Source organism: Manis pentadactyla, chromosome 7 (genome assembly GCF_030020395.1).
Source record: "Manis pentadactyla isolate mManPen7 chromosome 7, mManPen7.hap1, whole genome shotgun sequence".
Classification (NCBI taxonomy): domain Eukaryota; kingdom Metazoa; phylum Chordata; class Mammalia; order Pholidota; family Manidae; genus Manis; species Manis pentadactyla.
This window is the reverse complement of record NC_080025.1, coordinates 38,470,176-38,496,152: the sequence shown is the minus strand read 5'-3', so window position 1 is coordinate 38,496,152 and position 25,977 is coordinate 38,470,176. Positions and strand designations below refer to the sequence as shown.

At 39.9% G+C, this 25,977-nt stretch overlaps 1 protein-coding gene across 12 annotated transcripts in view; it reads left to right on the top strand.

Annotated features, from left to right (window-relative positions):
• URGCP (upregulator of cell proliferation) overlaps positions 1–25,977 on the top strand; it is a 126,887-nt gene that overhangs the window by 87,658 nt on the left and 13,252 nt on the right. For 8 of the 12 annotated variants that reach the window (XM_036910207.2, XM_057505271.1, XM_057505273.1 and 5 more), the window contains 4 exons: positions 10,488–10,514; positions 10,821–10,891; positions 22,975–23,025; positions 23,223–23,261. In XM_036910207.2, the coding sequence (XP_036766102.2) occupies positions 22,992–23,025; positions 23,223–23,261 (73 nt within the window). In that variant the 5' untranslated portion in view covers positions 10,488–10,514; positions 10,821–10,891; positions 22,975–22,991. Of the gene's footprint in view, positions 1–10,487; positions 10,515–10,820; positions 10,892–13,842; positions 14,043–22,974; positions 23,026–23,222; positions 23,262–25,977 lie in introns of all 12 variants that reach the window. The other 4 variants (XM_057505277.1, XM_036910211.2, XM_057505278.1 and 1 more) reach the window with 3 other exon arrangements.

Here is a 25,977-nt window from a genome sequence, read left to right as displayed (position 1 = left end):
GATGTGTGTGTTGATTCTCTTTTTCTCTTATTAAGTCTGGCTAGAGGCTTATCTAGGTTGTTTATTTTCTCAAAGAACCAGCTCTTGGTTTCATTGATTTTTTTCTATTGTTTTATTCTTCTCAATTTTATTTATTTCTTCTCTGATCTTCATTATGTCCCTCCTTCTGCTGACTTTAGGCCTCATTTGTTCTTCTTTTTCCAATTTTGATAACTGTGACGTTAGACTATTCATTTGGGTTTGTTCTTCCTTCTTTAAATATGCCTGGATTGCTATATACTTTCCTCTTAAGACTGCTTTCGCTGCATCCCACAGAAGTTGGGGCTTTGTGGTGGTGTTGTCATTTGTTTCCATATATTGCTTGATCTCTGTTTTAATTTGGTCAGTGATCCATTGATTATTTCGGAGCATGTTGTTAAGTCTCCATGTGTTTGTGGGCCTTTTTGCTTTCTTTGTACAATTTAGTTCTAGTTTTATACCTTTGTGGTCTGAAAAGTTGGTTGGTAGAATTTCAGTCTTTTTGAATTTACTGAGGCTCTTTTTATGGCCTAGTATGTGGTCTATTCTGGAGAATGTTCCATGGGCACTTGAGAAGAATGTGTATCCTGTTGTTTTTGGATGTAGAGTTCTATAGATGTCTATTAGGTCCATCTGTTCTAGTGTGTTGTTCAGTGCCTCCGTGTCTTTACTTATTTTCTATCCTGTGGATCTGTCCTTTGGAGTGAATGGTGTGTTGAAGCCTCCTAAAATGAATGCATTGCATTCTGTTTCCTCCTTTAGTTCTGTTAGTATTTGTTTCTCATATGCTGGTGCTCCTGTGTTGGGTGCATATATATTTATAATGGTCATATCCTCTTGTTGGACTGAGCCCTTTATCTTTATGTAATGTCCTTCTTTATCTCTTGTTACTTTCTTTATTTTGAAGTCTATTTTGTCTGATACTAGTCCTGCAACACCTGTTTTTTTCTCCCTGTTGTTTGTATGAAGTATCTTTTTCCATCCCTTGACTTTTAGTCTGTACATGTCTTTGGGTTTGAGGTGAGTTTCTTGTAAGTAGCATATAGATGGGTCTTGCTTTTTTATTCATTCTATTACTCTGTTTCTGTTGATTGGTGCATTCAATCCATTTACATTTAGGGTGATTATTGAAAGATATGTACTTATTGCCATTGCAGGCTTTAGATTTGTGGTTACCAAAGGTTCAAGGTTAGCTTCTTTAGTATCTTACTGCCTAACTTAGCTCACTTATTGAGCTGTTATATACACTGTCTGGAGATTCTTTTCTTCTCTCCCTTCTTATTCCTCCTCCTCCATTCTTTATATGTTGGTTGTTTTATTTGGTGCTCTTTTGTTTCCTTTAACTGCTTTGAGTGGGTAGTTGATTTTATTTTTTGCCTTTAGTTAGTATTTGGTTGGTCTGCTTTCTTTGCTGTGATTTTATTTTTTCTGGTGACATCTGTTTAGTCTTAGGAGTGCTCCCATGTAGAATAGTCCCTCTAGAATACCCTGTAGAGGTGGTTTGTGGGAGGCAAATTCCCTCAACTTTTGTTTGTCTGGGAATTGTTTAATCCCTCCTTCATATTGAAATGATAATCGTGCTGGATACAGTGTCCTTGGTTCAAGGCCCTTCTGTTTCATTGCATTAAATATATCATGCCATTCTCTTCTGGCCTGTAAGGTTTCTGTTGAGAAGTCTGATGTTAGCCTGATGGGTTTTCCTTTATAGGTGACCTTTTTCTTCTCTCTGGCTGCCTTTAAAACTCTGTGCTTGTCCTTGATCTTTGCCATTTTGATTATTATGTGTCTTGGTGTTGTCCTCCTTGGGTCCTTTCTGTTGGGAGTTCTGAGTACTTCCGTGGTCTGATCGATTATTTCCTCCCCCAGTTTGGGGAAGTTTTCAGCAATTATTTCTTCAAAGACACTTTGTATCCCTTTTTCTCTCTTCTTCTTCTTCTGGTACCCCTATAATGCAGATATTGTTCCTTTTGGATTGGTCACGCAGTTCTGTTAGTATTGTTTCATTGCTGGAGATCCTTTTATCTCTCTCTGTGTCAGCTTCTATGCGTTCCTGTTCTCTGGTTTCTATTCCATCAATGGCCTCTTGCATCTTATCCATTCTGCTTATAAATCCTTCCAGAGTTTGTTTCACTTCTGTAATCTCCCTTCGGACATCTGTAATCTCCCTCTGGACTTCGTCCCTTAGCTCTTGTATATTTCTCTGCATCTCCATCAGCATGTTTATGATTTTTATTTTGAATTCTTTTTCAGGAAGACTGGTTAGGTCTGTCTCCTTCTCAGGTGTTGTCTCTGTTATTTTTGTCTGCCTCAAATTTTGCCTTTTCATGGCGATAGAGATAGTTTGCGGAGTTGGCACGAGTGACGGCTGGGAGAAGGTCCCTTGTTGGTTTGTGGCCTTCCTCTCCTGGGAGAACAGCAACCTCTAGTGGCTTGTGCTGGGCAGCTGCACGCAGATGGGGCTTCTGATTCTTGCCCCGCCGCTATGGAGTTTATCTCCACTGTTGCTGTGGGTGTGGCCTGCCTCTGGCTGCTGCTCTGATATGGTGGAGCCGCATAGGAGGGGAAACGGCCGGGAGGCTGTTTATCTCTGTGAGGGGCCTCTGAGCTGCCCTGCTATCTAGGGGGTTAGGAGGCCCAGAGTTCCCTGCTGCTGGGCTAAGTGTCCCAGGATGTTTCCATCTGGCTGTGTTGTCCCTGTCCCTTTAAGATTTCCAAAAAGCACTCGTTTTTCTTTGTCCCCAGGGCACTGGCTGCGGGGACCCGCCGCTTACAGTTCTTACTGTCCTGTTTCCCTAGTTTCCAGTATCCCACGCATGCACTGTGTCTGCACTCTGGTGCAGATAGCTAGGGCTCGGTGTTTAGTAGTCCTGGGCTCCCTCTCCCTCCCCGCTCTGACTCCTGTCCTCCCGCCGGGAGCTGGGGTGTGGGGCGCTCGGGTCCTTCCGGTCCATGGCTTGTATCTTACCCCCTTCGCAAGGCACTGGATTCTCACAGGTGTGGATGTAGTCTGGCTGTTGTCCTGTGTCTTCTGGTCTCTCTTTTAGGGAGAATTGTATTTGTTGTATTTTAAAAAATATATGTGGTTTTGGGAGGAGATTTCCACTGTTCTACTCACGCTGCCATCTTGGCTCTGCCCCCCCTGAGTCTATACTTTTTAAAGTGTGTGCTCACCATGCCAAGGTAGGATTTGGCTTGGATGTTACTGTGAGTTGAGTTGCGTCCCCCCAAAACAGATGTTGAAGTCCAAACCCCAAGTGTCTTTAATATGACCTTTTTTGGATATCGGCCCTTTGTAGATGTTGCTAGTTAAGATGAGGTTATACTGGGTTAAGGTGGCCCTAATCAAATGACTAGTGCCCTTATGAGAAGACGAGGAGAGACACACAGGGCGCTGTTGTGTCAGGACAGAGGTGGACATGCATACAGTGCTGGAGCCACATGTATACTGTTGGGGAAGCTGTAGCGAGTACCACAGACTGGGTGGCCTAAAGAAAACTCCCACAGCTCTGGATGCCAGGAACCCGTACCCATGGTGTGGATGGTTGGCTTCTTCTGGAGGTTGTGTGGGTATGTCCCAGGCCTCGCTCCTGACAGCTGCTCTTTGGGGTGCAGCTGTGTCACCCCAGTCTCCACCAGTGTTCTCAGTTTCCTCCCTGCGTATCCAGACTTACATCTAACAAGAACATTAGTAATTTCTTCCAGGGCTCTGGATGCCCTCATCTTGATTTAATCACATCTGCACAGACCCTGTTTCCAGGTGAGGCCATGTTCTCAGCACTGGGCTTAGGACATGAACATCATCTTTGGGGGGACACATTTGAACCAACAATACACACTAAAAGGGTTTGAAAGGTTTATTACAAAGGTAGTGGGGCTTTCTAGACAGAGCATCTGGCTCTGGGTTTTTACTTTAGTTTGGGGGTGGTAATGGGGTGAGGGGCCCCAGCCAGTGCCAGGGAGTGGGCTCCTGGGCTTTCCTGTAGCTGGCCCAGTTGTGGGCGGGAGGGGAAGTGGGTCTTGCCCCACTTCCTAGGCTGTCAGGCAGACCCCCAGAATGGTCAGTCTTTGTTGTCCTGCCATACTTGAATGGAAACCCACGTGCAGACCAGGATGTCCTCTATGTTCTCTTACCAACTTAGTGAGACAAAACTGCTAGGTGCTGGGCCCTCAGGGTGGCTGTTACATCACCCCTTGCTCTGAAGAGAAGTCTGTGGGGAGGTGCTTCCAGGCCTGGGCAGCAGGGAGGCCAGGAGTCCACGCCCATGCTGAGCAGACCAGCTGGCTTTGGGCTGCCCTTTCTGAACTGGGTTCCACTTTTGGCTCTGCATCCTGGGGTCTTGAGAGGACCAGTGTGGGCTTCAGAAGACCAAACCTAAATATCCCTAATAAGAGGGTAAAATGGGGCACCCAGAATGTACTCCAATATATCAGTTAACAAAATGAGCTATAGTAACATGAATAGGTCAAATGGGAGAGAGGACTGATTAATGTATTGAGTGATTTTCAAAAGAGCAGAGGCATTTTCTTGGTACTTTTATGTATTTTATATTTATCTTGTTCTGGGAATCAGAAAAAGATGCTAATGATATTAGTAATTTTGTAAAACTGCTTTGCAGAAGACTCCTTGGCCGTGTCTGGGCCCTGGAAGTCCTATTGGTTCCCAGTGCCTCGGTTGGGCCCCTGTGCACAGAAGGGCCATGCGCTTGGGAGGTGGCTGGTCCTGGAGTTGGCAGAGGGCTGTATTATGATTTTTATATCTACTATAAGTTACATGGAATTACAACTTACCTGGAACCTAACTGGTCCTTAAAAATAATGAGCCAGAGGGAACCAGAAGATTCACATTTGGTCTCTGGCCCTGTGCTTGTTAGCACGGTGGTGTTGGAAAAATCCCCTGCCCTGACCTGTTTGAGCCCTGTTTGCACCTTGCAGGGTGGTTTGGGATATTTATATTGTATTTGTGTTAGTCTACTTGGGCTGCCATGACAGAGTGCCACAGAGGGTGAGACTTAAGTAGCAGACATTCGTTTCTTGCAGTTCTGGAGCCTGAGGCAGTGCCAGATTTCACAGGTCCAGGGCTCGTCTCACAAGAACACAGCCCGCACTGTGCTCGGATGCCCAGGCTGTTCCTGAGCTTCTGAACAACCAGCTGCACACTGGAGGCTCCAACGCTGCTGCCAGCTCAGGGTGCCAAATGCAAGTCCAGGTCTCAACCTGTGCCACTCACCTTCTGGCTATAAGTCGGAGATTTCCATGACCTCCTCCTCGGGCTCATCAGTTTTCTCTATAGTGGCTCACAGAACTCAGAGAAACATTTTACTTATGTGATCACAGGTGCTTTATAAAAGGTTATAACAGAAACAGCCTGGTGGAAGAGGTGCATGGGGCCAGGGATGGGGAAGGGGTGTGGAATTTCAGTTCCCACTGGAGCACACCCCAGTCCTCCCATGTTCACTAGCCTGGAAGCTCTCTGAACCCCGTCCTTCTGGGTTATTATGAAAGCTTCATTACAAAGGCATGATTGATTAAATCATTGGCCATTGGCAATTGACTCAACTTTCAGCCCCTCTCCCCTGGAAGGTCAGGGTTGGATCTGAAAGTCCCAGCCCTCCAGCCTCCCAGCTGTCCTGCAGAAGCCACCTCATTGACATAACCAAAGGCATACTAGGGATCTCCTCACTTAGGCAATTCCAAGTGTTTTAGGAGCTATGATTTCACTTATATGTGGAATCTAAAACAGTAAATGACCAAAACAAATAGATTCATAAATACAGAGAACTGGTGGTTGCAGTAGGGAAGGAGGGGGTGACAGGGGACATAGGTGAGGGGGATTAAGAGGTACAGACTTCCAGTTATAAAGTAACTAAGTCACAGGGATGAAAAATACAGCATGGGGGATAGAGTCAATAATACTGTAATAACTTTGTATGGTGACAGATGGTAACTACATGGTGACCATTTTGTAATGTACGTAGTTGTCAAATCACTATGTTGTACACCTGAAACCAATGTAATACTGTATGTCAACTATATTTCATAAAAAAAACCCCAAAGACCAAATATGTATGTCTTATTATAAATCACAGTATCACAACTCCCAAAGGCCCCATCTCCAGTATAGTCACACTGGGGGTTAGGGTTTCAACATAGGAATTTGAGGGGACACAATTCAGGTCATTTGCATATTGAAAGCAGTCCTAAATTAAAGAGCATTGGACAAAGGTGAGATTCTCAATCTGGTGTGAAATTTGTTAACAAGAATAAAGTATAGAATTGTATGTATGTTTTTATAAATTAGCAGAAACTCAGTGTTTTCTGTGTGATAATGTCACTTTTGTCCCCTACTTTCTTGTGTGGGAAAGAAAGGGTGAAGTTAAGCTTCTCTCCTGGGAACTGCCTGGAGCATGTGTCCTGAGAGCCTGTGTGCAATGGGAACAGGCCTGGCCACGCCCTGGGCTGGAAATACCTGTCCTGGGGTCTCAGGCATAGTGTTCATGGCCACTTCCAGGCCCAGCCTGTTTCTTCCCCTCTAGGGAACTATTTTTAACCGGTCATGTTTTCTTTTTTGAAGGTTACTTTTTCTTTTTATAAAAGCAATATATGTCCTTTGCAGAAAGGTCTCATTTTTAATCAGACATCAATGTCAGATTAAGACAAAGAGTTGCTTGATGCTCTGAACTGTAAGTTGTCTAAAACAGCCATGAACACAGTGACCACAGTAGTCACAGGACTGTCCTCAGGGCAGAGAATGAGACCCCCTAAGAAAAATGCTGGAGGAACATACAGGGTCCTGAAATATCCTCTGCTGGATCTTATGAACGTGTTTGTTTTGCTGATTGATTAAATGGAGCTGGATTGTGCTCCGACGGGGGCCTGCTACCAGTTCAAGTTAAATACACTATTGGAAGAACATTGTTTTTGAAGGGCACCAGTTTATCAAGTGTTAATCTTAAAAATAAAACTGTCAGTTATTTTACGAGCAAAAAAAACCCAGATTTATTCCGAACAGCAGAGAATTGCAACTCAGGATAAGAAAGCTGCGGCATAATCACAGGCTAGTGGGGAGAAGAGAGTAAGGGATTGGGGAGCTGTTCTAAGCAGGGAGCCCATTGGAAGAAACTGGGAGGCCACCCCCACTCCCCACCTGTCGCGGCCTCTCATTGGCCAGGCTGTTGGTAAGGGACGGGAAAACCTTCCTTCCCCTGGGGTAGGAGTAAAGCCGGAGGTACCACCCTTTGGCCTTGTAAGGTCAGCTTTTCCTTCCCAGGGTCTGCAGCTGGCCGGGGCCGTGGGTGTCAATGCCAGGGAGGTTCCCTTGAGTAATTTTCACATGCCTTCTTGGGGCACCCACATTTCATATTCTGGCCCTAACCTGCACTCACAGCATTTTAATAGCCATTTCAGTTTTATTAAGTCAATATATACTTCTGTTTTAAAAATTCAAATAAGACAACCCAATGCTATACTACTCAGTAATAACTATTCACTTTTTAGACATTTTATTAGGAAATAATTTCCACTTACAGATAAATTGCAAAAATAATGTACACATACACAGACACATTAATACACACATATGTACATAATTTTTTCTTAACCACTAGACAGCAAGTTGTCTACATCATAACTCTTTATCCCTAGACCCTTTGGCATCTCTTTCCTAAGAGGAGACTCTCACGTAACCGCAGTATAGCTATCACGTTTATCAGTAAGGGTAACATTGATAGCACCTCTGTTTCTGTTTTGTTTGACATCCAAATTTTTCCTAGTTCAGGGTTAGGTATTGCAGGTTTTTGTGTCTCTTTAGCATCTTTAATCTGGAACCTTCTTTCAGTCTCTTTGTCTTGTCTGACATTCACACTTGGGGATAACACAGTTCTCTCTCTCTAGCACAGTGTTGCATTTTGGGTCTCCCTGCATGATTAGACTGGGTTCCACACTCGCAGTTTGAGCCCAGAACAGGTGATGGCGGTGTTCTTTCTCAGGGTCCCATGGCTGGCAGTGCATAGTGGCCCTCTGTTCCATTGTCACTATTTGATTACCCAGTCAGGCATTGCCTGAGTTCTCCTGGATCATTACTGGGCTTTTCTCCCTGCTACCTAATAAGCAATCTGTGAGGAAATGTTTTCATTCTGGGCAGATATCTTGTTCCTTATCAACCTTTTCCTCCAGAAGGTGGCATTTGTTCATGTTTCTGGCTTGAACCAACTTTGATTAAGATGGCTACAAAATGATGCTATTCCTGCTGCAGTACCCTTCACATTAACATTCTGCTGTAAGCAAAAGCCCTCACCCCATTTGTTTATCTATTTATTTTCAATATGGATCACTCATTCCCATTTTTCAGTGGTTTATTATTACTGTATTTTAGTATGTTCATGTTCACCTTGCCCCAGCTTTGGCAGTAGGAACCCCTTCAAGCTGTCTCCTGTCCCTGTGACATACCCCAGCATTTTTTTGAGCACTCCTTACTTTCTGACATAAGGTGCTCCCTGCCCCAGGCCGAGAATCAGCCATTTCTCCAAAGAGACTTGGTATCTCCTAGTGTGGAATGGTATTAAAGAGTACTTGGTGTGCTCATTGCTACTACAGCATCTTTGTTTCTTGGCCCTTTCAGTGGACAGAGGTAGGAAATCTATGCATGTGTATATGAATGTGCATACCCACATGCACACGAGCATGCACGTAGAAATCACGAGTTCACACTGGTACCAATTTTAGTGTTCCTCTGCGAATTTTTTCCCTCACTTCCTCTCTTCCATGTGTAAGTCCTTTCTTCAGTGGGGAAGCCTGGCTCCTGACAAATTCAACACATGTACTCCTTCCTCTGATAACACCCAAAATAGTTTATTCTTCATGGATTACACTTACCAAACCTACTTAAATGCATTCGAGATGATCACTCCTTGCCCACACTATTAACTTTTTCCCCCTCTTTATTCCCTTCACCTACTTCACCCACCCACCCACTCCAGCCCCTCCCCGATGGTAACCACCAGTCATCTCTCATGTCTGAAATTTGCTATTTTATTAATTTTGTATTGTTTTGATTTTAGATTGCACATGTAAGTGAAATCATGTGGTATTTGTCTTTCTCTGCCAGGCTAATTTCACTGAGCATAATACCCTCTAGATCCATCCATGTTGTTACAAATGGCAAGATTTCTTTATTTTTTTATGGCTGAATAATATTCCATTGTGCATATGTACCACCACTTTATCCGTTCATCTATTGGTGGACACTTTGCTTCCATATCTTGGTGATTGTAAATAGTGCCACAATAAACGTAGGGGTGCATATATCTTTTTGAATCAGCGATTTTGTTTCCTTTTGGTCAATTCCCAGAAGTGGGATTACTGGATTGTATGGTATTTCTATTTTAGTTTTTTTGAAGAACCTCCACACTGCTTTCCACGGTGGCTGGGCCAATTTATATTCACACCTGCAGTGTAGGAGTTTTCTCCTTGCCAACACTTGTTATTTCTTGTCTTTTGGATAGTGGCCATTCTGACTGGTGTGAGGTGATACCTCCTTGTGGTTTTGATTTGCATTTCCCTGATGATTAGCGATGTGGAGCATCTTTTAATGTGCCTGTTGGCCATCTGTATGTCTTACTTGGAGAACTGTTCAGGTCCTCTGCCTATTTTTAATTGGGGTATTTGTTTGTCAGTATTGAGACATATGAGTTCTTTATATATTCTGGATGTTAACCCCTTATCAGATGAGTCATTTATGAATATAGATGCCTTTTTGTTCTGCTGATGGTGTCCTTTGCTGTACAGAAGTTTTTTGGGTTGATGTAACCCCATTTGATTTATTTTTTATTTTGTTTCCTTTGCCTGAGATGATGTGTCCAGGAAAAAGTTGCTCATGTTTATATTCCAGAGATTTTTTTGCCTGTGTTTTCTTCTGAGTTTATGGCTTCATATCTTATATTTAGGTCTTTAATCCATTTCGAGTTTACTTTTGTGTATGGAGTTAGACAATAATCCAGTTTTCCAAATACCATTTATTGAACAGACTGTTTTACCACATTGTATATTCTTGCTTCCTTTGTCATATATTAGTTATGTGTGGGTTTATATCCGGGCTCTCTATTCTGTATCATGATCTATGTGTCTGTTCTTGTGCCAGTACCATACTCCACACTATTAACTTTTGATGAACATCCTTTAAGGTCTCCTTATATACACAATTTTATTAAATTATTATACTATATATACTGTTCTGTAACCTGACTTTTCCCCCCAGTAATGAATGTGTCATTGACATCATTCCATAACATATCATCCAATATTTTTTTGTCTTCAAAATGAGGTCCATGAAATATTTTGAAATGGCTGCAGTGTAAGACTGTAACATAATTCTCTGTTACTGGACTTTGTTTTTAAAAGGCATCTGATTTTTTGCTATTTTATATAAAGCTGGCATCAACATCTTTGTAACTAAATCTTAATTATTTCCTTAGGGTAGAAGTGGAATTACTGGTCAAAGGGTATGTATATTTTTATGTTTTTCTGAATGGTTGTGTTTATGCTCTGGCTGGTGGTTTTTGAGCATGCTGGTTTTTCTAGACCAGTGTTTCTCAAGTGTGGCTGCACATCAGAATCATTGAGGGCAATTTCAAAAACAATGGGGCCAAAGGCTAACTCCCAGATTCTAGTTTTGAGAACCTGGGGTGTGTGTAACCAGGATTTGTAGTTTTTGAGGGTTCCCAAGAGATTTTGATATGCAGCCAAGTTGATAGGTGAAAGTGGTATTTCATTATTTTAATTGTGATTTTCTTCTGAAATTGTTGCAGACGTTCAGATTTGGGAGAAGTGGCCCCAGAAATAAAAGCATCTGAGAGACAGACAGCTGTGGCCATTGCAGGTAAAGCTGTGTCAGGGTCTGTTCTGAAGCACATGTTTCTTCTGCATATTGGGATCTGGATTCCAGTTTTGCCCTGGGCTGGGGTCATGGATCTCTAAAATAAAAAAGCTTAAGGCTTTTGTTTTTCCTTTTGTAAGAAGATTTGTTCTAAGGATTATTTATTTATATTTTTTATTAATGTATCATTAATATACAATCTTATGAAGGTTTCACATGAGCAACATTCTAGTTACTGCATTCATTCATATTAGCAAGTCCCCTCCCCCACCCCATTAGTCACTGTCCATCAGCGTAGTAAGATGCTATAAAGTCATTACTAGTCTGCTCTGTGCTATACTGCCTTCCCCATGCCCCCCCTCCTATATTATATGTGCTAATCATAATGCCTCCCCAGTCCCTTTCCCTTTGGTAACCGCTAGTCCCTTCTTAGAGTCTGTGAGTCTGCTGCTGTTCTGTTCCTTCAGTTTTGCTTTGTTGTTATACTCCACAAATGAGGGAAATCATTTAGTACTTGTCTCTCTCCACCTGGCTTATTTCACTGAGTGTAATACTCTCTAGCTCCATCCACGTTGTTGCAAATGGTAGGATTTGTTTTCTTCTTAAGGCTCAATAATATTCCATTGTGTATATGTACCATATCTTCTTTATCCATTCATCTACTGATGGACACTTATCATCCAAGGATCTTTTAAAATTCCCTTACATATTCAAAATAGGATTCAGTTTTAAACAGGTGATTATCAAGTTTACCAGAAACACATTGCTCCAATTTGAGCATGTCATAACTACCACCCTGAGTCTTGTTTAGGGTGATCTTTCATTTTTTAACTGCACTTCTGAAAGTGGTAGGGGTGTTTTGTTGGGAAAACAGGTGTAAAGTGGAACTGTCCTAGACAGATGAGAGCTTTTGTTCTTCCTGGTCATTGTTCACATAACCTGATCTTCTTTGTCTGTGAGTTTGAGGGTTTAGGCTGTAGCTGCCCCTCATGACTTTGGCTTTAAAGTGTGGTGGCCACACTCCAGACATCTTAATTTCTCTTAGTAACTCTACTGGATCTTCCATTAATTTGGTGCTTCTGAAAATGAAAGTGTTCTATTGGATATTAATAGTGTTATGCAAAAATAGCCCTATAAGCAACCTAAGTCTCCATCAGTAGATGAATGGATAAAGAAGATGTGGTACATATACACAATGGAATACTACTCAGCCATAAGAAGAAAACAAATCCTACCATTTGCAACAACATGGACAGAGCTAGAGGGTATTATGCTCAGTGAAATAAGCCAGGTGGAGAAAGACAAGTATCAAATTATTTCACTCATATGTGGAGTATAAGAACAAAGAAAAAACTGAAGGAGCAAAACAGCAGCAGAATCACAGAACCCAAGAATGGACTAACAGTTACCAAAGGGAAAGGGACTGGGGAGGATGGGTGGGAAGAGAGGGATAAAGGAGAGGGAAAGAAAGGGCATTATGATTAGCATGTATAATGAGGGGGGCACGGGGAGGGCTGTGCAACACAGAGAAGACAAGTAGTGACTCTATAGCAACTTACTATGCTGATGGACAGAGACTGTAATGGGGTATGTGGTGGGTGGGGACTTGGTGATGGGGGAAGTCTAGTAAACATAATGTTCCTCATGTAATTGTAGATTAATGATACCAAAAAAATAGCCTTGTAAAATATGCAAATAAGCTTGGGTTAATCAAATTTTATTTTATTCATTCAGACAAGTATTTATTGACCATTTACCATGCGAGTGTTGCCATAGGCTTTGTGAATGTAGTAAACAATCATAAATGAAAAAAAATCCTTGTCTTCATGGAACTTAAATTCTAAGAGGTAGCCCTATGGGAATAAATGGCCAACTGGTCAAGGCTCATAGCAAAGTTGGGATCAAGTACTAATTGCTCAAAGCCCTTCAGTTTCTCAAGATCAAGAATTCTGTTGTGCAATGTGGTTGCCACTAGGCACACACTTGGAAATTCAACAAAATTAAAAGTTCAGTTCACTGGTTACAGAAGCCATATTTCAAGTGCTCAGTAGCCAAGAGGTTAGGGACTGCATGTGGGAGGTGCCGATTTGGAATATTTTCTTCTCATGAGAAGTTCCACTGGAGCATATTGCTCTAGGTGAACAGGAAAGAAAATGGGAGTGGCTGAGGAAAATGAATTACCTTATTAAATACCTATTGTGAACTAGGTTGTCTTACTAAGTTTTTACAGGAATCTCATTAGATAGTTATTAATGATCCTTTGTTTCATTTAAGGAAACTGAGGCTCAGAGACACTGGTCCTTCCCCAAAGTTCCATTTCTATTATCTCTTCAGTGAATAAGCTTCCCATAAATATATTTAAAATTTTTCTTCTTGCAATAAGTGAATTTCTCTTCAGCATGTGTTTCATTTTAAGACTTAATGCAAACTCCTCAAACTGTAGTATTTTTTTAAAAGTTGTATTGAAGTATAATATATGTATGGAAAAGTGCCCATTTGACAAGTATATACCTTGATAGATTTTCAGACCTGAAGTGACCTAAGTTAACCAGCATCTAGATGAAGAAGCTAAGTGAAACCATCTCCCCAGAAGTCCGCCACTCTAATAATTTCCCACTCCTTCTCTGCCAGGGGGAACTACTCTCCCAACTTCTGAAAGCATAGATTAGTTTTGCCTAGTTAGTGCTTTATGTAGTCATCCCTTATAATTTACCTTATTTCAAGTCTGAGGACTCTAATTACTTTGCAGTTCATTCTTTTAAAGAAAAATTTTAAAGCCATTTAAGAGGATTCTGGGAAGAAGGCAGAACAGGAGCACTTGGATTCTGTCTCCCAACCTGGACAACAATTGTACTGGCAGAATCTGTCTGTTGTTAACTATTTGGGAATTCTGGAGTCTCTTGAAGGCTTACAGGGGAAGCCTTGGAGGGTAAATTGTAGTTAATTTTGGTCAGTTTCAGCTCATAGCACAGTAGCAGCTCCCATCTCCGACTCCCAGCCAAGTGGCAGGCAGTTGTAGACATGATCCTGGAGTAGCTTGCATACAGCTTTGCAGGAACTAGAGTGGGAAAGAAGAACCCTGCCTTCAAAATATCTGAGATCTCTGCACTGATTGCTGATTGCTGCTTCTTCTCGCAGAGGTGCAGACAAAGAGGCAGGCTGCTCTCCTTGACTGTTGTAAGCCCCTTCCCTCACCTCGGTTTTTGCATTTTCTCCTTTTGAGAACCAGACATTAAAGGCTAGGGCATTCAAAAATAACTATAAATACAGAAAAAATTAGAAAGTGACTGTGCATGCCCAAAGAGAAGCTCAGAAGAGACCTGAGAAGACTTAAAGCTTACACTTCAGGCTGATCCTCAGCATAGAGACAGCCTACCGCAATCAAGAAACAAAGAACAGCAAACTCTGGCAAATCAGGGAGAATCTGATTTCCAGCATTATCACATTATTAGATTCAAATGTCCAGTGTTCAACAAAAAAAATCACAAGCATACAAAGAAATTGGAAATTGTGGACCATTCAAAAGAAAATATAACTCAGTAAAATCCCTGAAAAGATTTAATAGCAGGCATATTAGACAAAAACTTTAAAACAACAGTTTTAAGATGCTTAAAGAACTAAAGGAGGATATGGAGAAAGTTAAGAAATGATGTCTGAACAAAAGGGAAATACAAATTAAGAGAGAGAAAACCTAAAAAGAAACCAAAATGAAATTCTGAAACTGAATAGTATAATAATTGAAATGAAAAAATTCACTGCTGGGATTCAAAGGCAGATTTAAGCAGGCAGAAGAATGAATCAGTGAACTTAATGATAGGACAATGGAAGTGATCAATGCTGTGGAACAGAAAAAGAAAAAAACAAACAGATCCTTGGAGACATATGGAACACCGTAAAAAGGACCAAGGTATGCCTTATGGGAATTCCAGAAGGAGAAGAGAGAGAGAAAGGGCAGAAAGAATATTTGAAGAAATAGTGGCTGAAAACATCCCAAATTTGAAGAAAGACATGAATACAAACATCCAAGAAGCTCAACAGCTCCTGGTAATATGACTTCAAAGATACCAACACCAAGACACATTATAATCAATTTTTCAAAAGGCAATGAATGATTCATGAAAGCATCAAGAGAGCAGCAAATCATCACAGACAAATGATCCTCAAAGAGATTATATGCAGATTTGTCATCAGAAGCTTTGGAGGCTAGAAGACAGATATTTAGAAGACTAGAAGGAAAAAACTGTGAACTATGAATCTAATATCCAGAAAATCCATTTAAAAGAGGGAGAAATGAAGACATTCCCAGGTAAACAAAGGTGAGGGAATTTGTGACCATTAGACCTGCCCTGAAAGAAATGTTCTAGGTATAATGCTCAAGTCCTATAGTTGAAAAGAAAGGGCACTAAACAGTAATATGAAGCCATATGGAGAAATAAAGATCTCAATAGAGGTAAATACATGGGCAATTAAAATAGCTAGCATTATTGTAATAGTTTGTAACTGTACTTTTTGTTTTCTTTATAATTTAAGAGACTAATATGTTTAAAGAAAAAAACAATTACTAATGTATTGGCTAGTATTACAATAACTTTGGTTTATAGCTACAAGTCTTGTTTTCTACATAACTTCAGAGAGTAATGCATTTAAGAATTATTTATGTTTTTGGGCACACAATGTATAAAGATGTGATTTTGTGATGCCAACAACCAAAAGGGTGGGGACAGAGTGGAAAGGAGCCAAATTTTTGTATGCTGTTGAAGTTTAGTTGCTGTAAATCCAAAGAGAATGTTATAATTTTAGGATGTTAAGTTTAATCCCCATTGTAACCAAAAAGAAAAGAGTTATAAAGGGAAATTAAACATTTAACAACCAAAAAAAAAAAATCAACTAAACACAAAAGTAGACAGGAATCCAGGAAATGAGGGACAAAAAACTGTAGGGCATATAGGAAACAGCACAGTGAGAGAAGTGCTTCCTTATCAGTGATTACTTAAGTGTAAATGGACTAACCTCTCCAATCAAAAGGCAGAGATTGGCATAATGGGTAAAAACACATGATCCAACTATATGCTGTCTACAGGAGACTCACTTGAGATCCAAAGACATGGATAAAGATATTCCATGCAAATAGTAATCAATGGGGAGTAGGGGTGGCTGTACTAATATTGGACAAAGTAGGGTCTAAATTAAATAAAAGTTTACATACCTAATGACATACTATCAAGATATTTTAAGCAAAAACTGACAAGGAGAAATAGGCAGTACTGTAATAATAGCTGGAGACTTCAATACCCCACTCATAATAATGGATAGAACAAACAGAAGATAAGTGTGGAAATAGGGGATGTAAACAACACAATAAACCAACTAAATCTCATAGGCATAGAGAACACTTCATCCAATAGTAACAGATATAGTCAAGTGCACATGGAACATTTCCCAGGATAGATACATGTAGGATCATAAACTAAGTCTCAACAGATTTAAAAAGATAGATAACAAAGTATTTTCTCTAGCTACAACAGGATAGAGTTAAAAATCAATAACATAAAGGAAACTGAAAAATTAAAAAAATTGTAGACAGCAAACAGCACACCTTTAAATAACCAGTGGATCAAAGAAGATATCATAATGAAGTTAGAAAATACTTCGAGATGAAATGAAAGTGAAAACACAATGTACCAAAAATATGGGATGCAGTAAAAGCAGTGCAAAGAAGGAAATTTATAGCTATAAAGGTTTACATTTAAAAAAGAAATAAATCAATGATCTAATTTTACAACTTAAGTAACTAGGAAAAGAAGAACAAACTAAATGCAAAGCAAGCAGAAAGAAGGAAATAAGAAAGATATGAGCAGAGATCAATGAAAAGGAGAACAGAGAAAAAATAGAGAACATCAGTGAAATCAAAATTGGTTCTTCAAGAAAATCCAAAAAAATTGACAAGCCTTTAGCTAGATGGACTAAGAAAAACAGACTGTATCACTAAAATCTGAAGTGAGTGTGGGGACATTTACTACCAATTCTACAGAAATAAAAAGGATTGCAAAAGAACACTACACAAAAAATTGTATGCCAAAAAACTGGATAACCTAGGTGAAATGGACAAATTCCTAGAAACACAAAACATACCAAGACTAAATTATGAAGACATGGACAAGCTGAATAGACCTATAACTATTAAGGAGATTGAATCAATAATAAAAAAGTCTCCCAGCTGAGAAAATCTCTGGTCCTGATGGTGTCACTGGTGAATTCTACCAAACATTTAAAGAACTACTCAAACTATTCCAAAACGTTGAAGAGGAAGGAAAACTTCCTAACTCATTCTTGAGGCCAAGCATAATTTTGAAACCAAAACCATGGATGCTACAAGAAAAGAAAACTACAAATGAATATACATTATGAACATTAATGTGGAAATCCTCAACAGAACCTCAGCAAACAGAATTCAGTGACATATTAAAAGGATGATACATCATGACCAAGTGGGACTTATTTCTGGAATGCAGTGATGATACAACATATCAGAATTGATCAGTGTAATACACCACATCAACAGAAGGGAAGAAAACACATGACCATCTCAATTGATGCAGAAAAAGCATTTGACAAAATTTAATACTTTTTCATGATAAAAACACTCTTCATAATAGGAATAGATGGAAACTACCTCCATATAATGAAAACCTTATGTCAATAACCCACAGCAAACGTAGTATTTCCTGGTAAAAGACTGAAAGCTATTCCTCTAAGATCAGGAAGAAGGCAAGGATGCCCATTTCCACCACTTTTGTTCAACATAATGCTGGAAGTGCTAGCCACAGTAATTAGACAAGAAGAAGAAATAAAAAACATCAAAATTGGAAAGGAAGAAATATAATTATCTGTTTGCAGATTATATGAGTTTATATATAGAAAATCCTAAAGGTTCCACAAAAAAGCTGTTAGAACTAATGAATCAATTCAGTGAAATAGCAGGATACGAAGCCAACATACAAAAACCAGTTGGATTTCTTTCTTTTTTTTCATGTGTCCATCTCTTTATTTTCTTTTTTTTATTAACGTTTCATTGATATATATACTCTTATGAAGGTTTCACAAGAAAAACAATGTGGTTACTACATTCACCCTTATTATCGAGTCCCCCCTATACTCCATTGCAGTCACTGTCCGTCAGTGTAGTAAGATGCCACAAAGCCCCTATTTGTCTTCTCTGAGCTACACTGTCTTCCCCTGTGACCCCACACACACCATGTGCACCAATCATGATACTCCACAATCTCCTTCTCCCTCCCTCCCCACCCACCCTTCCAGACCCCTCTCCTTTGGTAACTGCTAGTCCCTTCTTGGAGACTGTGAGTCTGCTGCTATTTTATTCCTTCAGTTTTTCTTCATTGTTATACTCCACAAATGAGGGAAATCATTTGGTATTTGTCTTTCTCTGTCTGACTTATTTCACTGAGCATAATGCCCTCTAGCCAGTTGGATTTCTTTATGCTAACACTGAATAACCTGAAAAGGAATTTACTAAAACAGTTTCATTTTTAATAACATCAAAAAGGGTAATTTAGGAATTAACTTTACCAAGGAGGCCAAGATTTGTATAAAACATTGCTTCAGAAATTAAGGAAGACATAAATAAATGGAAACATATCCCATGTTCATGAATTAGAAGACTTAATACTATTAAAATGTTGATATTACCCAAACTGATCTACAGATTCATTACAATCCCTATCAAAACCCAATGGTGCTTTTTGCAGAAATAGAAAGACCCATCCTAAACTTCAATGAAATCTCAAGGGACAGTGAATACGGTTTTGAAAAAAAAGAACAGAACTGGAGGATTCATACTTCCTGATTTTAAAACCTAGTACAAAGCTACAGTAATCAAAACAGTGTGGTATTGGCATAAAGACAGACACATAGACCAATGGACTAGAATAGTCAGCCCAGAAATAAACCTTCACATATACAATAAGATGATTTTTGACAAGGGTGCCAAGAGCATTCAGTGGGTAGAGGATAGGCTTTTCAACAAGTGGTGCTGGGAAAAATGGATGTTCACATGTTACAGAATGAAGTGGGACCCTTGGAAGAAAACACTGGACAAATGCTTCCAGTGAATTTGAATCTGGCAGTGATTGTGGATATAACAGCAAGACACAGGCAACAAGAGAAAATACAGGCAAATCGGACTGCATGAAAATTAAAAAATTTGTACATCAAAAGATGCTCTCCACAAAGTGTAAATAAATGGAACCCACAGAAAGGGATAAAATACTTGCAAACCATATATCTGATAAGGGATTGATCAGAATATATAGAGAATCCTGAAAACTCAACAACAGAAACTCAAACAATCCAATTCTAAAATGGGCAAAGGACTTGAGTAGATGTTTCTCCAAAGAATGGACAGTCAACACCATTAGTCATTAGGGAAGTACAAGTCAAAACTATAATGAGATACTGCTTCACACGCATTAGGATGTCTACTATCAAAAAATCGGGAAAGAGCAAGTATTGGCGAGAATGTGGAGAAACTGCAACCCTTGTGCACTGTTGGAGGGAATGTAAAATGGTGCAGCCACTGTGGAAAACCGTAGGGAGGTTCCTCAAAAAATTAAAAATTGAATTACCATATGACCCAGTAATTCATTTCTGGATATATATCTAAAAGAATTGAAAGCAAGGTCTTGAAGAGAAATGTATATACCTGTGCTCATAGCAGCATTATTCACAATAGCTACACATGGAAGCAACCCACATGTCCATCAACTGATGAATAGACTACCGAAATGTGGTCTGTTCCATACAGTGGAGTATTATTCAGCCTTTAAAAGGGAGGAAATTCTGCAATGTGCTATAGCATGGATGAACCTTGAAAACATTATGCTAAGTAAAAGAAGCCATTCACACTGAGACAAGTTTACTGTATGAATCCATTTACGTTGAGGTACTTAGAGTAGTCAAAGTTAGAGAGACAGAAAGCAGAATGGTGGGTGCCAGGGGCTGGGGGAGGGGAACTGAGTTATTCTTTAATACACATAGAGTTCCATCTTTACAAGATGAAAAGAATTATAGGGATGGATTGTGGTGATGGCTATACAGCAATGTGAATTTATTTAATACCAACTCTATTCTTAAAAATGGTTAAGATATTAAATTTTATATGTATTTTAGGGCAATAAAAGAAAGGGAAAAAACACCAGGGAAAAAAGTTTTAAAGTGAACAATTCTGTGGCATTTAGTGTATTCCCAAAATTGCCAACCACCACTTCTTATCTATTTAGTTTGAAATGTTTGCATCTCTAAGAAAAATTCTGTACCCATTAAGTAGTTTGTCATCCCTCCCTCTTGCCAACCCCTAGAGTAACAATCTAAATACAGTCTCTTTTTACCTATTCTGTATGTTTCCTATAAATGGAAACCAATATATGCCCTTTTGTGTTTAGTTTCTTTTACTTAGCTTAATGTGTTGGGTCATCCATGGTGTTCCTTTTTAGGCTGAATAATATTCCCTTGTATGGGTACACACTACATTTTCTTTATCCATTTAGCTGTGGGTGGACATTCAGGTTGTTCCTATGTTTCAGCATTGTGAATAGTGCTGTATATGTGCTGGCTTGGGTCCCTGTTTTCAAGTCTTCTGGGTATTCACCTAGGGGTAGAATTGCTGAGTCAAATGGTAATCCTATGTTTAACTTTTTGAGCAATAGCCAGACTGTTCTGTACAGCAACTATACTATTTACAGTCCTACCAGAAGGACATGATAGTTCCAATTTTTCCCCATCCTTGCCAACACTTCTTATTTTCCACTGTGTTTTTTAATTGCCATCCTTGAAGGTATGATGTGTCTCTCTGTGGGTTTGATGCACATTTTCCTTGTGACTAATGATGCTGAACATCATTTCATGTGCTGGTGGCAACTTGTCTACTGTTTTTGGAGAAATGTCTATTCAGGTTCTTTGCCCATTTTTAAAATTGGGTTGTTTGTCTTCTTTGTTATTATGTTGTAAGGGTTGTTTATTCTATAGATACTAGACCCTCATCACATATAATTTGCACATATTTTTTCCCATTCTGTAGATTGTCTTCTACTTTCTTAATGATGTTCTTTGATGCACAAAAATTTTTAATTTTGATGTAGTCCAGGTTTTTTGTTGTGTTACCTGAGCTTTTTGGTGTCATACTTCACAAACCATTGCCAAATCCAACTTCCTAAAGTTTTATGGTTTTAGCTCTTATATTTAGGTCTTTGATACAGTTTGAGTTATATAACTTTTATATAAGGAGTGGTATAGAAATTCAACTTCATCCTTTTGCATGTAGGTATCCATAGCTCATTCTTAACACTAGTAGCACCAGGGTGTCAAATGGTGTCTTAAATGTCCCATTTGCTGCCCAGTAACAGGTATTCCAAAAAAATTTCTATCAAGTACTGAGTACTGTAATAACTGGGGAAAATCAGTTTCATGGGTGGGGATATCTAGTTTTCTTGTTTAGAGTTCAGTTCGGGGGTAGGGCCTGGCCAACACTCCATGTGTGCCACCTGAGCCTGTGCTCCCACTTGGGTCCCATCCTAACCAGTTCCTGTCCAACAGAAGATATAATGGAGACCTTGGCCCACCTGGGTCCCCTTGTGGCACCACTGTATTTGCCACTGACTTGTGTCTTTGCCTGAAGCCTTGCCTCCTCTTCTGTCTCTTCCACAGCCTGCCACTGACCGATGTCCACCCCTCCCTCAGTGATTTTCAGTCGGGCACCCCAACTCTTGGGCCACTTTGTGCATCCTTGCCATCATTCGCCTGTTATCTTTCCAGTCCAAGTCAGAGCCATCTCCCATTCCTGACCAAGCAGGGCCCTGTCTTCTCTGGGTCTGAAGTTCACTCCTTGATTCCAGCTCAAAACTTCTCTCAGAGCCACCTCAGCTCCATCTTGGGCACCTCTAGTTTTCCTGTTTTCTTCTTTCACCATTATATCTTCTGTGGCATTTTGGATTCCGTAAATTCTCCTCATGTCTTTCCTCCACATTGAACAGGGCAATGTCTGCTCCATGCTGCAGTCGGGTCTATGCGAATCTTCCGCTCTCCTCTCCCAGCCCTCCTCTCCTTGCTCTTTTTTTTTTCTCTTTCCTACTCTTCATGTCTGTCTACCAGAGATTTCAGCAAGGAAGACTGAAATGTCATGTTTTTCTACCTAATTACATGCATATTATGAGAAAATTAATAAATCTGAAGGTATCATAATATTTTCTTGGTTCATAAGCTTTTAATAACATCATTTTGGGTAGGTGACACTTTTACATGGTCCAAAGTCAGAACAATAAAAACATGTACATTGAAGTCTTGCTGCAACCATCCCACATTTGCAAGCAAATCCAAAGTGTTCTAAGTCCTTCTAAGTCCTATTTTCCAATGTACTAAGTTAAATACTATACTTATAATCTATAATACAATATAAATGTTGATGGATATATGACATTAGTGACTTTGAGCAAGTAACAGTTTACTTATAAGTCATGTTCCCCACTCTGTGCCCTCCCCCTATACATATGCATCATTTTAAGTGATTATGAAAATGCCTTATGACAGAATAAGAATGATGCTTGTAATGGGGTATGGGGAGGGACTTGATAATAAGGGTGAATGTAATAACCACATTGTTTTTCTTGTGAAACCTTCGTAAGAGTGTGTATCATTGATACCTTAATTAAAAAAAAGAATGATGCTTGTAGGAAGTAATATTGAAATGGAGCCAAGGAGTTTATGTCAACTTATGTTTTAAATAGTTCCTAAAATCAAGGATTAATCTATGTAAGTTTCAGGAAGTTATTTGTATTTCATTTTCATAAAATTTAGTGAATTTTATGAGGTATATATCCTAGAGCAAACCACTCTCTTGTGTGTAGCTGTTGCCACTTTGTGTCTTATTTGGGGTAGGAAAAAATGAAATTTCTTTAGGAAGAACCGGAGCCAATAATAGCAGTAAAAATGAACATGAGCCACGTATCCTCATTTGCACTTTTGGTACAAAGGTCCTAACTTGCTGTTGAAACTAAATGTGTGTTTTTTTCTTCCAGATTTGGAATGGAGAGAAATGGAAGGAGATGATTGCGAGTTTCATTATGGAGGTAGAACTTCAAGATTTGGATTGGGAGAGAGAGAGGGAATGGGTGAAGTGAAAAAGAACTGGGGTTTTCTGTTTTTAAGTAATTGGTAGAAGTTCCTGTCTTAGAAAGAGAGAGGATGTCTAGCTGAGTGTAAATCAATTTGTGTTCAGCTAAGGAACCTGATGTGACTGACACTTCCTCTTCCCTTGCCTTTTTAGATGGTACGAATGAGGCTCAGGAGAGTGAATTTCCAACAGGTATGCATTTTCTTTCTGTTTCTTCTTTGTGCTAGCTTCTTTTCCTGTCCTATTAAAGGAGGACGTCATCTAGGCTGGTGGTCCCCACACCTGACTGCATCAGGGTCACCTGCAGTCTGTGACCCTGATGTGCCCTAAGGAAACCTGGTGAAAGGCAAATGCTTGAGGAGCTGGTACCATATAGAGTAACAGTGAGGTTGCCTGTTTGTAGGTGAAGCCTTGGAACCTCATTTTTAATAAGTTCCCAAAGTGACCCTTAAGCATAGCCAGGTGTGGGTGCCATTCGTCTGTCCTAGTGGGGTGCACTTTACAGACTGCCAAGGGTCCTGGGGGGCATGAGTGCACATGTAACTGCACTCAGTTTTGTTCTGTCTTACCCATCACACTTCCTTCCCCTGCTACTTAAAAAATAAAAACATTTGTTGTGGTTCTGAGTAACGAAAGTAATGTCCTTGGTCTTATTTGGGCAAAACTCAGGAACCTGAGTCACACCCATAAAGGACTTCTGCTGCAGTGCCTCTCACCATGCAATCCCTTTGTTTGGGCAACAAGTTCACCAGCCCCTGTGCCATCTGGGGCAGCCCTCTGAGCCTGTGAAAGGTGGGGTTTCCAAAGAGAGATGTTAGGGAGCAAGTAGACCCCCAGGGGATTGAGCTGTTCCAGTGCTGTGAATGCTGCTCATCACCCAGGAGCAGTTCTGGACCCACCATGGGTGCCTTCTGGCGAAACAAGAGGGCTGGTGGCCTGTGCTTCTCTTGTGGTTTACATCACCATCAAAGGCATGTCTTCTCTATGAGAAAGGCCTGGAGAAGAGGCTGGAGTTCAGCAGGATTTGTATTTATTGATTTTGTTAATTTAGTATTTAAAGCATATTAATTATGTACATTGCAAAAATTGGTAAGATGCCATGGCCCAAACAGGGTTAGTGGATAAGACTTTTGGAGGGGGCATTACTGTTCAGAGCATCTAGTGCCTGTAAGAATTCATGTTGTATTGAGCAATATTTGAAGATCTGAACAAGTAAGTGCTTAGGGTAAATGCTACAAATATTTTAATACAGTAAGAATTAAAAACCTTATTAGTAGCTTCAGATTTGCAAGATGGTTGTTTAGCTATAATTTCAGTCACTCTATATCTAGTAATGACTCTATTCCCTTTAAAAATTCCCCGATTTATTTATTTATTATTATTATTTTTATCATTAATCTACAATTACATGAAGAACATTATGTTTACTAGGGTCCCCCCTTCACCAAGTCCCCCCCACAAACCCCATTACAGTCACTGTCCATCAGCGTAGTAAGATGCTGTAGAATCACTACTTGTTTTCTCTGTGCTGCACAGCCCTCCCCATTCCACCCCACCAAATTATACTTGCTAATAGTAATACCCCCTTTCTTCTTCCCCACCCTTATCCCTCCCTTCCCACCCATCATCCCCAGGCACTTTCCTTTGGGAGGTAACTGTTAGTCCGTTCTTCGGTTCTGTGATTCTGCTGCTGTTTTGTTCCTTCAGTTTTTCTTTGTTGTTATACTCCACATATGAGTGAGATCATTTGGTATTTGTTTTTCTCTGCTTGGCTTATTTCACTGAGCATAATACCCTCTAGCTCTGTCCATGTTGTTGCAAATGGTAGGATTTGTTTTCTTCTTATGGCTAAATAAAAAAAAAAACATTATCCATTTATCTACTGATGGACAGTTAGGTTGTTTCCATTTCTTGGCTATTGTAAATAGTGCTGTGATAAACATAGGGGTGCATCTGTCTTTTTCAAACTGGGCTGCTGCATTCTTAGGGTAAATACCTAGAAGTGGAATTCCTGGGTCAAATGGTATGTCTATTTTGAGCATTTTGAGGAACCTCCATACTGCTTTCCACAATGGTTGAACTAATTTACATTCCCACCAGCAGTGTAGGAGGGTTCCCCTTTTTCCACAACCTTGCCAACATTTGTTGTTGTTTATCTTTTGGATGGTAGCCATCCTTACTGGTGTGAGGTGATAACTCATTGTGGTTTTAATTTGCATTTCTCTGATAACTAGTAATGTGGAGCATCTTTTCATGTGTCTGTTGGCCATCTGAATTTCTTCATTGGAGAACTGTCTGTTCATGTCCTCTGCCCATTTTTTAATTGGATTATTTGCTTTTTGTTTGTTGAGGTGTGTGAGCTCTTTATATATATTTTGGATATCAAGCCTTTATCGGATCTGTTATTTATGAATATATTCTCCCATACTGTAGGGTACCTTTTTGTTCTATTGATGGTGTCCTTCACTGTAAAGAAGCTTTTCAGCTTGATGTAGTCCCACTTGTTCATTTTTTTTTTGAGAGGGCATCTCTCATATTTATTGATCAAATGGTTGTTAACAACAATAAAATTCTGTATAGGGAACTAAATGCACAATCATTAATCAACCCCAAGCCTAATTCTCAACAGTCTCCAATCTTCTGAAGCATAATGAACAAGTTCTTACATGGTGAACACCACTTGTTCATTTTTGCTTTTGTTTTCCTTGCCCAGGGAGATATGTTTGTGAAGAAGTCACTCAAGTTTATGTCCAAGAGATTTCTGCCTGTGTTTTTTTCTAAGAGTTTTGTGGTTTCATGACTTACATTCAGGTCTTTGATCCATTTGGAGTTTACTTTTGTGTATGGGGTTAGACAGTGATCCAGTTTCATTCTCTTACATGTAGCTGTCCAGTTTTGCCAGCACCAT